The following is a 13,363-nucleotide window of genomic DNA, read 5'->3' as shown; positions in this document are numbered from 1 at the left end:
GAGTTCATGGAAAATTATAAATTAGGAAAGAATGTTAGAGTCAAAGGAGAAATGGCAGAAAATTAGGGTTTGGGCCATCTGAATAGGTAACCTATGAAGAAATGTTCCAGAATAATTTAGACATGTGGTCACCTACTTGGAAAAATAAATGAAGTCTCTTACTTTCTCACCAGCTCCCTAGCCAAATGTCCTTTTCAAAACTGTGGTTGCTCTATCCCTTACAGTAAGTGAAAAGAGCCAGGCAGAGTTTAGGATATAGGAGGAAGGAGAATGTTCCCACTCTGCTTCTTCTCTATAGCCCCAAAGAAGCAAGTATCTCTGAAAATAGTATATACAGTAACAATGGCCTCAGTTATAAGCCAAACCTCTAGAGCTGATTCTGTTTCGAAAACACTTTAACAAAACAAAAACCTTATAAAGTGGAAAAATGATCACCTCTATGCTAAGCAACATTTATGCTCAGATATTTTATAAGATAAAAGAGCCAAAGGCTTTGACATATGATAAAGTGAAATTTCAGCACCAAAGAGAAAGACTTTACTGACAATCCTCAAATAACCTAGGGTTTAAATAGTCCCTTTAATGTGGGACATGGTAGCAAATTAGGTGAGAAGCAGGCCACAGAATGTGACATCACTTCAGTGTGAGACAGTCGAGGACTTGTGTAGATGAGCAAATAGAACTCTTCATTTTCCTTAGTGGGGAGTTTGGAGGAGGAATAAAATCTGTAAGTTAAAAAACTTCTTCTCGGGGCTGGGGATGTGGCTCAGTGGTAGAGTGCTTGCCTGGCACGAGTGAGGCACTGGATTCGAACCTCAGCACCACATAAAAATAAATAAATAAAAATAAAGGCCTTGTGTCCACCTACAACTAAAAAAAATAAAATAAAAAACCTTCTCATATTAATAATAAAGGCTCGGGCTGGGGATGTGGCTCAAGCGGTAATGAGCTTGCCTGGCATGCGTGGGGCGCTGGGTTTGATCCTCAGCACCACATTAAAAAAATAAAGATGTTGTGTCCACTGGAAAATGAAAAAATAAATATTAAAAAATTCTCTCTCTTAAAATAAATAAATGCTCTTTAAGAATTAATTAATTTTTGCTGAAAATACCCACTCCACATTTGATTTTCATAAAGGTTAGATTATGGTACTCAGAATATTCAACCAGAATTTCACTAATAAAGACAAAAAAAAGGGGGGGGGGGTAAAAATACAACATTAAATATTAATTCTACTTTCAGTTTGACTGTGTTGCAATATAAGAACTGAGACCATACACTTACTCTAAGTGTTCTAAATAGCAAGACAAGCAGAATTCTCTCTCCCTCTATAGAAAACAGATTTATTTATGTACTATGGGACCCAGGGTCTCCTGCACTCTGGCAGGCTCTTTACCCAGGGGCTGTGCCTCCAGTCCTAAAATGCAAATTGTTAACACTTCATTTAAAAGGTGCAAAAGAACGACCTGTATATTTAATACTTTGGTATTATAAAGAAAATAAGATTATTCAGTTTCATTTGTTCTGAATTGCTATCGTTTTCTGGGGTGATTACAACATATCCATAAAAACTAAACCTAGATTATCGGTTAGTTGGTGATTTAATACAGAGGCAATGCAGGTTACTTTCACATTCTGAAAATGTTTTTTCCCTTCCTAATTTGTTATTGAAACTGTCATATGAGCTGATAATTTACTTTAAGATGTTTTAGCATAGAGAGGGAATTATTTGTTTTCATCTCCATTCTGGAGCCAGCCATTTGCCCTAAACGGAAAACCCGTTCCAGGGGTAATTAGCTAGCATTTAATCCACCGGCCAGATGGCTACTTCAAATGCTTCAGCTATCTTAATCTCCGAACCACACCAGAAGCTTTGTTATTTGTAAAATGAGTTTTAATGTGAATTGTTACTTAGTATAATGGATATTAGAAATTACTGAGGCAACATGAGTGGCATTAAGAGACACTGACTGGCTGGTTAGAAATATCCAGAGCCTCCCCACTCTGGCAAAACAAGGTGTTTAGACTCAGGCAGGCCCAGGAGGCTGTGCTGCTGAAGGCTGGGCTCTCCCAAGCTATATGCAGCCTCTGATCTGGTTGCAGATTATGGTGCAGACCATAATCTTTCTGATATTATCACACGTGCTTTGGTAGATCTTTGAGGGATAAAAAACTTTGAGCAGAGTACTTAGAACTGAGCTGCATTTACCTTACACAAATTTTACACTTATTTTTAGTGTCTACTTACTAATAAGTACATGTGAGGGTGAGAATTCCCACTTGCTTTCATTATAACCTGGGAGTCAAACTGGAGGGAGGAGATATACCTACAGACTTTACCAAACTACAACTATCAGGGCCTAATTATCTATCAAAAGGCACATAATAGTTGGAAATTGTGAAACTGGCATAGGTGGGTTTGCAAAAATAAACAAAAAGGATTTGTACAAACAGAGAAAGTGATTCTGATTAAGACTTTGAGGAGAGATGTATCTGCTGATCCAAACAATCATTTTGAAATTGAAGTCCCTGTTTTTAAAGTTTCATTATGAGACATTCATTTTACATAAATCTCCTCCATCTGGAATGCATTTTACTTCTCATAAACAGAGAACAGGACTAACTGTGAACGATTATTTTCATACGGGTAATGCTCTCCTAAAGAATCCCCCTTTAACACAAACCATATGCTAGCATCTTTGAAAGAAAAGATATTCTTCAGGAAATTAGTTGTCTATATCAGATCAAAGAAATGGAACCAAATGGCTTCTAAAGCTTATGGAGTTTATAGTTTCAAATATTTTCACTGCAAGCATGTGGCTTGTAAATAATGACTGCATGAAATCTCATTGTACACACAATTCATTTTTCAACATCACATTACTCTGTCTGTATGACATCAATTCCAATTCAAGGGCCAGCCTGTCCATGAAGCCACTGGTTTCCACATGACTCCTACCCATGCTCCTAAAACTGGGGTACGGACGCTCTCAGAGGTGAGCACAACCTTGCATCATGGCATGTCATCAAAAACATATTAAAGTTAAAATCAGGACTGGAGATGGAGCTCAGTGGTAGAGCACTTGCCTAGCATGCCCTGGGTTTGATCCCCAGGACTATGAAAATAAAATAACATTAAAGCCAAAAAGAAGGTGAGCCCTAAGAGGCCAGGGACTTTAGTTTGCCCACTGATACATTCCGCAGGCCTAGAAGAATATCTGGCACTTAGTAGGCAATCAGATTTTAACTAAATGAATCCCATAAATATACCTACTATGTCCTTGCATGTTTGAGGCATGGTGCTGGGAACTAGGGACACTGAGGAGGACAAGGCAAAGTCCTTACTGTCAGAGATCTCACATCCTCATGGCAGAGATAATACATAAGCCAAGTAATGGGCTATCAACAGTCATCAGTGCAGCTAGGGACATATACAAAACACTGTGATGGGAATAATTTAGGAAATTGGAATAGGATTTCAGACAAGGTAGTTAGGAGAAGGAGAAATGTAGACAGATTTGAAACACATTCTAGAAACCAACTGGATTCACTGCCAGCCAGGAGATGGGCCATGAGAAAAAGGCTGAATCAAAGATGATCCCTAGGTATTTTATCTTCCTAGGCCTGTGCTGTGTTTTAAGTTGAAGCAACTGGGTGATCTGATGGTATCATTTATTGACCTAAGACATAAAGGACAAATTTTGAAAAAAAAAGGAAAAATTTCCATTTAGGGTATGTTAAATTTGTGAAATCTACTAGACATCCAAGTGGAGATATCAAGTAAGCAGCCCAGTTGCCTGGTAAAGACAAGATAATTAATAATTAATTGAACTGCCCAATAAATCAAAAGTCAAAATTATACACAATTTAACTTAAAAAAATGAGTCAACATTGGTTACTGCCAAATCTGCTGAGAACCAAAGCATTAGCAACACCCATAGAGAACTCTAAAGGGATATTTTAACTGAACATTATTCAATCAGTGGAATTATTACTATTTTTTTAATGAAACTACTAAAATCAACTACTTGTTTGAGTGCTGTATAGTTAAAACTTTACGATAATAACAGAAACCAACTACTAAACCATTTAAAAAAAAAACTATACATATCAATAAAAGTTGACGTTGTAAGAATTTAAAAAAAATTTTTTTTAGTTGTAGATGGACACAATACCTTTATTTATTTATATGTGGTGCTGAGGATCGAACCCAGTACCTCACACATGCAAGGCAAATATTCTACCACTGAGCCACAACTGCAAACCCTGTTTGTTGTTTGAATGAATAGCTATGTCTGAGAACATTGCCTTAATAAAAAATATCTTTTTCCTATAGAAACAAAAATCAGCCTTTACTTATAGCATTCTTAAAGGTAATCATATAGTAGTGCAAGCACTTTGGAAGGTGGTACATGGCTGAAAAAGGCTGAGAACTTAGATCACATGGCTAATTCTTGCTCTTTTCCTGCTACAGGTGATTACAAAACAATCTCAAGACTCTTCCTAATAGCAGAATGTAAAATAGGTTTCTAACAGAATTATTTATATCAACCTTTGGAATAGGAAGCATAAATAACAAGTATTAGTCAAACTCATGTTATTACTTTGTAAATAATTGCAAAAAGTTATCACCTTAGTCTGGGCTGTAACTTGAAGGAACAATTGAGAGCACAGTTTTGAAACCTTGGCATAAGTGACACTCAGGGCTGGGTAATTCTCTGTTGTGGGGACTGTCTGGTGCATCGTAGAATGTTTAGCAGCATCCCTTTCCTCTACACACCAGATGCTAGAGCACACCACTGCCCTTCCCCACAACTGAACAAAAATGTCTCCAGACATCCCCTGAGAAGCTCCCCCGCACCCCGGACCAATTAAGAACCATATACTTTGTCGAATGCTTTCTCTGCGTCTATCGAGATGATCATATGGTTCTTATCTTTAAGTCTATTGATGTGGTGAATAACATTTATTGATTTCCGTATGTTGAACCATCCTTGCATCCCAGGGATGAATCCTACTTGGTCATGGTGCACAGTTTTTTTGATGTGTTTTTGTATTCGATTCGCCAGAATTTTATTGAGGATTTTTGCATCTAGGTTCATTAGAGATATTGGTCTGTAGTTTTCTTTCTTTGAGGTGTCTGTCTGGTTTCGGAATCAGGGTGATATTGGCCTCATAGAATGAATTTGGAAGAGCTCCCTCTTTTTCTATTTCCTGAAATAACTTGAAAAGTATTGGTATTAATTCTTCTTTAAAGGTTTTGTAAAACTCCGCTGTATACCCATCCGGTCCTGGGCTTTTCTTGGTTGGTAGTCTTTTGATGGCTTCTTCAATTTCATCCATTGATATTGGTCTGTTCAAATTGTGTGTATCCTCCTGACTCAGTCTGGGCAAATCATATGACTTAAGAAATTTATCGATGTCTTCACTATCTTCTATTTTATTGGAATATAGGTTTTCAAAATAATTTCTAATTGTCTTCTGTATTTCTGTAGCATCTGTTGTGATATTGCCTTTTTCATCCCGTATGTTAGTAATTTGAGTTCTCTCTCTTCTTCTCTTCGTTAGCATGGCTAAAGGTCTGTCGATCTTATTTATTTTTTCAAAGAACCAACTTTTAGTTTTGTTAATTTTTTCAATAGTTTCTTTTGTTTCAATTTCATTGATTTCCGCTCTGATTTTAATTATTTCTTGCCTTCTGCTACATTTGCTGTTGTTTTGCTCTTCCTTTTCTAGGGCTTTGAGATGAAGTGTGAGCTCATTTATTTGTTGTTTTTTTCTTTTTTTGAGGAATGACCACCAGGCGATGAATTTTCCTCTTAAAACTGCTTTCATTGTGTCCCATAGATTCCGATATGTTGTGTCTGTATTTTCATTTATCTCTAAGAATTTTTTGATTTCCTCCTTTATGTCTTCTGTAACCCATTGATCATTCAGTAACATATTGTTCATTTTCCATGTGATGTACGATTTTTCCTTCCTTCTTTTATCATTGATTTCCAGTTTCATTCCATTATGATCAGATAAAATGCAAGGTATTATCTCCACCCCTTTATATTTACTGAGGGTTGCCCTATGGCATAATATATGGTCTATTTTTGAGAAGGATCCATGTGCTGCTGAGAAAAAAGTATATCCATTTGATGATGGTTGATATATTCTACATATGTCAGTTAAGTCTAGGTTATTGATTGTGATATTGAGTTCTATAGTTTCTTTATTCAACTTTTGTTTGGAGGATCTGTCCAATGGTGAGAGCGGTGTGTTGAAGTCACCCATGATTATTGTGTTGTGGTCTATTTGATTCTTGAACTTGAGGAGAATTTGTTTTATGAATGTCGCAGCACCATTATTTGGTGCATAAATATTGATAATTGTTATGTCTTGTTGGTGAATGGTTCCTTTTAACAGTATATAATGTCCTTCTTTATCCCTATTGATTAACTTAGTCTTGAAGTTGATTTTATTCGATATGAGGATGGCCACCCCTCCTTGCTTACGAGGACCGTGTGCATGGTATATTTTTTCCCATCCTTTTACCTTCAGCCAGTGTACGTCTTTTCCAATCAGATGTGTCTCCCTTTATGTTCAAAACATTAGAAAAACTAGGGATAACAGGAATTTACCTTGACATTGTAAAAGCTATCTATGCTAAGCCTCAGGCTAGCATCATTCTGAATGGACAAAAGTTAAAGGCATTCCCTCTAAAATCTGGAACAAGACAGGGATGCCCTCTATCACCACTTCTATTCAATATAGTTCTCGAAACACTGGCCAGAGCAATTAGACAGACGAAAGAAATTAAAGGCATAAAAATAGGAAAAGAAGAACTTAAATTATCACTATTTGCAGATGACATGATTCTATACCTAGAAGACCCAAAAGGGTCTACAAAGAAACTACTAGAACTAATAAATGAATTCAGCAAAGTGGCAGGATATAAAATCAACACGCATAACTCAAAGGCATTTCTGTATATCAGCGACAAAACTTCTGAAACGGAAATGAGGAAAAACACTCCATTCATAATATCCTCAAAAAAAAAATAAAATACTTGGGAATCAACCTAACAAAAGAGGTGAAAGATTTATACAATGAAAACTACAGAACCCTAAAGAGAGAAGTAGAAGAAGATCTTAGAAGATGGAAAAATATACCCTGTTCATGGATAGGCAGAACTAACATCATCAAAATGGCGATATTACCAAAAGTTCTCTATAGGTTTAATGCAATGCCAATCAAAATCCCAACGGCATTTCTTGTAGAAATGGATAAAGCAATCATGAAATTCATATGGAAAAATAAAAGACCCAGAATAGCAAAAGCAATTCTAAACAGGAAGTGTGAATCAGGCAGTATAGCGATACCAGATTTCAAACTATACTACAGAGCAGTAGTGACAAAAACAGTATGGTACTGGTACCAAAACAGGCGGGTGGACCAATGGTATAGAATAGAGGACACAGAGACTAATCCACAAAGTTACAACTATCTTATATTTGATAAAGGGGCTAAAAGCATACAATGGAGGAAGGATAGCATCTTCAACAAATGGTGTTGGGAAAACTGGAAATCCATATGCAACAAAATGAAACTGAATCCCTTTCTCTCACCATGCACAAAAGTTAACTCAAAATGGAGCAAGGAGCTTGATATCAAATCAGAGACTGTGCGTCTGACAGAAGAAAAAGTTGGCTCCGATCTACATATTGTGGGGTCGGGCTCCAAATTCCTTAATAGGACACCCATAGCACAAGAGTTAATAACAAGAATCAACACATGGGACTTACTTAAACTAAAAAGTTTTTTCTCAGCAAGAGAAACAATAAGAGAGATAAATAGAGAGCCTACATCCTGGGAACAAATTTTTACTCCTCACACTTCAGATAGAGCCCTAATATCCAGAGTATACAAAGAACTCAAAAAATTAGACAATAAGATAACAAATAACCCAATCAACAAATGGGCCAAGGACGTGAACAGACACTTCTCAGAGGAGGATATACAATCAATCAACAAGTACATGAAAAAATGCTCACCATCTCTAGCAGTCAGAGAAATGCAAATCAAAACCACCCTAAGATACCATCTCACTCCAGTAAGATTGGCAGCCACTATGAAGTCAAACAACAACAAGTGCTGGCGAGGATGTGGAGAAAAGGGTACACTTGTACATTGCTGGTGGGACTGCAAATTGGTGCGGCCAATCTGGAAAGCAGTCTGGAGATTCCTGGGAAAGCTAGGAATGGAACCACCATTTGACCCTGCTATTGCCCTTCTTGGACTATTCCCTGAAGACCTTAAAAGAGCATGCTACAGGGATACTGCCACATCGATGTTCATAGCAGCACATTTCACAATAGCTAGACTGTGGAACCAACCCAGATGCCCTTCAATAGATGAATGGATAAAAAAAATGTGGCATCTATACACAATGGAGTACTATGCAGCAATAAAAAATGACAAAATCATAGAATTTGCAGGGAAATGGATGGCACTAGAGCAGATTATGCTTAGTGAAGCTAGCCAATCCCTAAAAAACAAATACCAAATGTCTTCTTTGATATAATGAGAGCAACTATGAACAGAGCAGGGAGGAAGAGCAGGAAGAAAAGACTCGCATTAAACAGAGACATGAGATGGGAGGGAAAGGGAGAGAAAAGGGAAATTGCATGGAAATGAAGGGAGACCCTCATTGCTATACAAAATTACATATAAGAGGTTGTGAGGGGAATGGGAAAATAAACAAGGAGAGAAATGAATTACAGTAGATGGGGTAGAGAGAGAAGATGGGAGGGGAGGGGAGGGGGGATAGTAGGGGAGAGGAAAGGTAGCAGAATACAACAATTACTAATAGGGCATTATGTAAAATTGTGGATGTGTAACCGACGTGATTCTGCAATCTGCATTTGGGGTAAAATTGGGGGTTCATAACCCACTTCAATCTAATGTATGAAATATGATATGTCAAGAGCTTTGTAATGTTGTGAACAACCAATAAAAAAATAAAATAAAATAAAAAAGAACCATATAGAGTGATGCTAATTGTAGATTAAAAGCTCTTATATGTCAATGCTAGAGACCCTGCTAAGGATTCATGATAGCCAGCTCCCAAGATGGTCTCCAAGATCCCCACCTTTGGCACTCATACTCTGTACAGTCCCTTCCCACACAATGCAGGCTTGGTTTGTGTAATCCATAAATACAAGATCGATGGTACATGACCTCCAAGGCAGGATCATAAAAGATACCGAGTCTTGCTTCTGTCTTGCCTTCTCTTGGATCGCTAGCCCTGGGAAGCTAGTTGCCATGTCATGAGAACACTCAAGCAGCCCTGCAGGGAGGCCTACAAGATGAGGAACTATGGCTTCCAGCCACAGGTGTGAGGAACTGGGGACTCTTGCCAAAAGCTACCCGAGAAAGCTTGGAAAATCATCCTCTAACCTCAATCAGAACTTCTTATGACGACAGCTCTAATCAACAATGTCTTGAGAGGCTGAGCCAGAGCGACCTAGCTAAACTGCTACTAAATTTCTGACATTTAGAAACTATGAGATATGAAATGTTTTAAGCCATGGGTTTTAGTTCATTTGTTACTAGCAATAGATAACAAATACAGAATACTTTATATCTGTTCCAAACTCCAAATTAATGAGTAGAAACATACTTTGCCAAGTAAATAAATCCTTACCATTTGGTAACAGAATCATTACATTATTTACCAAAGGACACAAATATGGCTTAACATATTTATCTTTTCCAGGCAATAATGAGACAACTGGGCACAAAATGATTTCTTCTGAATTCAGAGTGTGGTTTGGGGATAAAAAAAATCAGAATACATGGGTAACTTGATATGCGGTAAAATAAAAGGATTTTCCATGAAAAAGTCCTTGAAAATTTTCATGGAGATTCACATACCAAAGTTGGAAGCTCACTGTTTCTCCCATCTCATGACATAGCCACTAAACACAGGGCTTTTCAGTAGGAAGAATTTAAAATTTAATTGTGGCTCAGACTCAACAGGGATGATCCAGGGGAAAGACAGGGACATGAAAAGCAGCTCAGTTTCCTAAGATTGCTTATAAATCCAAAGTCACTGGTGTGCCTCCTACTGACACAGGAACGTTCTTTACCCCACTTGGGTTAAGATAACTATTAAATGCACTTAGGGTCCTAAGTGAATCTTTAGGTATTATCCTACTAAGAATGAATGATATTCTCAACAAACAGGTACCTCTTTCTTCTATAATGCAAAAGTCTCTTGTACTACTACTACTCCTGAAGGTGGGCGGGTTGAATGGTCTCTCCCAAAAGTCACATGTTGAAACTGTCTTTAGAGTGGGGGTTGTTAGAGAGATAATTAAGTCAAAATGAGATCATTAGGCTGGATCCTAACCCAACAGACTGGTGTCCTCACAAGAGATTAGGACATGGACACACAGAAGAAAGACCCTATGAAAACACAGGGAGGTGACACAGTCATTTATAAGACATGGAAAGGAGGCCTCAGAAGAAACCACACCCCATTGATACCTTGATCTGAGACTTCTGTCTTCCAGAATGTGGGAAAATAAGTCTCTGTAGTCTGATCTACCCAGTCAGTGGTTCTTTTTTATGACAGCCTTAAAAACTAATAGAGGGTTTCTGGCTACCTTTGTGTTCACTGGGTCCTCAGAGATAATTAGGTCACTTCTAATAGACAGGGAAACCACATACCAAAAAATTAATATGCGGTCCACGACTTTATATGTCCAGTTTTTAAAAGTATGTCACAATGATACCAGGTTTCCAAAAACTTCCAAAGAGTCATTGAAATTCAATTCTCATTTTTCCTGACCTTCTAAGACTTTTATCAATACTTCAGATGATGATGAGAAAAATAGTAGAATTGAGTTGAACAACTTCAGTAGAAATAGTTGAACATTGAAATCTCACAGATAATAGGATAATATCCTAGGGTAAAAGACTTTGCCTAGTCAAACTGAGGAAAAAAGAAGAATCTTCAAGGAATTGAAATAGTTGAATAGCTAAGAAAAATGACTAATGAGAATTACTAGTAGCTGATATCCTATAGAAATAGCAAGATGTGACAAAGATAATTTACTACATTTAATACCAACTTTGTTTATTGAACACTTATTATGCCTATTGCTATGCTAAGAACTCAAAAATGCACATCCTTTTATTGCCACACCAACCCCACAAAGGGTGTTATCGTCAATGATAAAGAAACAGGTTCAGAGAGGTTACAGTAATATAAATGGCTACATACTGCTATGTAATAGCATTACATAGAAGTATTACTTTTTTATTTCCTTTTTTCTAAATGTGGCTGCTAGATAATTTTGCTACATCCGTCTGCCTTTTCTTGACAGGAAGAGAAAAATCAATTCATTTGCTTAATCACAGTAGACATTTAACTAGAAATCTGAGGAATTAAGTTTCTGGTGCTTTTAAACTTACGAAACGAGATGAGTTATCATTTTTCACAGTCTTCGCATTTCCAAATGATTCCAGAATTGGATTTGCTTGCAAAAGCTGCCGTTCAAGTTCCCCCTGTAAGACATCACACACACACACACACACACACACATACACACACATAAATAAAAACAGATGTATGTTAATCTAAGGTCTTTATTCCAGTCCCCAGGGAAAAAAGAAAAGGGGGGGGGGACACCCACAAAAACTGCCTCTCTTCCTCAGTCCTTTCATTTTGCCATCCAGCAACTTTTTATGGCTTCTCAGTCCTGGTTATGCTAATGGGTTCTGCTAAAAGAAAAAATCAGCATCCAGAAAGTGGTCACAGGAGAAGAAAATGTCACACTGATCAGAGATCAGCTTAAACAAGGGCACATAAACTAGGCAGAGAACTGTGAAAACAAAGCAAATCAACTGGTCTCTGTGAAATGAACTTTAGCACGATACTTCAATCAAGAACATATTAACACTTACACTTCTGTTTATTTTTTGCTCTGCCTTGTTCAAAACACTGAAGGTGGCTAAGTTAATAATTACTACTGTATTAGTATAAGACCTTCCATCTTTCCAAGGGTTTCACCTAATATCTCAATGATGTAGACAGGGCCATTCCTCACCTTAACTCTCAGAGGATGGCAAAGATGGCAAGATACTCACTTGCTCAAATTTAAAAGGTTAGGTATAGTGCATTTGGTATAATGTTTGCTTTAGTCAGTATGTTTATATGCAAATTAGGATAGAAAACAGATTTTACAAACAAAAGATGCAAGTATATTAATATGTGCTTTAATTATGTATGAAACATAGCAGAAATCTCTGTCAGAAAGCATGATGACATTTCTGGAGGAGGAAAGCACTAGAAAGTGATGTTGTGTTTCTGGAATGTAATTTCAGAATTATCTTTGAAGACCTAAATAAATCTGCTTTTTCAAAACACAAACCTTACCCCTATATTTTAAAATGCCCACAGTATCTAAAGAAAAAAAAATAAATAGAAAATATCATTCTTGGGCTGGAGTTGTGGCTCGGCGATAGAGTGCTCGCCTAGCACACTCGAGGCCCTGGGTTTGATCCTCAGCACCACATAAAAATAAACAAATAAAATAAAGGTATTGTGTCCAACTACAACTAAAAAATAAGTATTAAAAAAAGAAAATATCATTCTCTAAGCAAAAAAATGTGGAACATAAAGAACCACATGTAAATTTTTAAATTAGTGGCTATTTGTTGTGTGAAGCATTGCACTACTATCCAATCTCCAAACAGGAACAAATATATGCCAGGCTATTACTTCCCTTCTAATGGATCTGGAATCAATGAGTCCAAGTAAAGATCTCAGCATCAGTATCCAGGCTCTGGTTTGGGCTCTATCAAGCAGATGGAAAGGTGGGGCACTCATACTGGAGACATGCTACGGATGCTTCATCTGGATTGCCCAGATTGTCAGGTTTTAACTGCAGTCTATAACCGTGTTCAGCTGAAATCAGTCAGGAGCCAGTCCTGTTAAGAACCTTGTGCCATGTGAACTCATTATGCAGTACTGCTTCACTTCCTGGGCATTAGAGAATTTTCTCCTTGTACAGTGAATCTTTCAGTTTACTGACTTACAAACATTTGCCTGTTATGTAAATCTCCCTAAAACATTACAGGCTGTCCAACTTTATTAAACATGACATCCTGAACCAATTCTGATGGCTGAGAGCACCACTGAGAATGTCTACTACTCTGTGACAGGACACACTGCCTTTTCCCTGGAAGTCACTGGTCACTTCCATCAGTGTGCCCACAACTAGAATCTTGCAGACTATGGTATATTGACTTTGCATCAATTGTTTGAGCCTCTAAAGCCATGCTCAGGCTTTTTTTTTAAAAAAAAAAA

At 37.3% G+C, this 13,363-nt stretch overlaps 1 protein-coding gene across 4 annotated transcripts in view; it reads right to left on the bottom strand.

The window, feature by feature from the left end:
* Positions 1-13,363, bottom strand: part of MYH10 (myosin heavy chain 10) — a 152,020-nt gene that overhangs the window by 71,980 nt on the left and 66,677 nt on the right. For all 4 annotated transcript variants that reach the window (XM_081270974.1, XM_081270971.1, XM_081270972.1 and 1 more), the window contains one exon: positions 11,467-11,559. In XM_081270974.1, the coding sequence (XP_081127100.1) occupies positions 11,467-11,559 (93 nt within the window). The remainder of the gene's footprint in view (positions 1-11,466; positions 11,560-13,363) is intronic.

Source organism: Spermophilus citellus (assembly GCF_964194105.1).
Source record: "Spermophilus citellus genome assembly, chromosome: 17".
In the NCBI taxonomy this organism is placed as follows: Eukaryota; Metazoa; Chordata; class Mammalia; order Rodentia; family Sciuridae; genus Spermophilus; species Spermophilus citellus.
The sequence above is the reverse complement of the archived record's forward strand: the minus strand, read 5'-3'. Positions and strand labels throughout refer to the sequence as shown.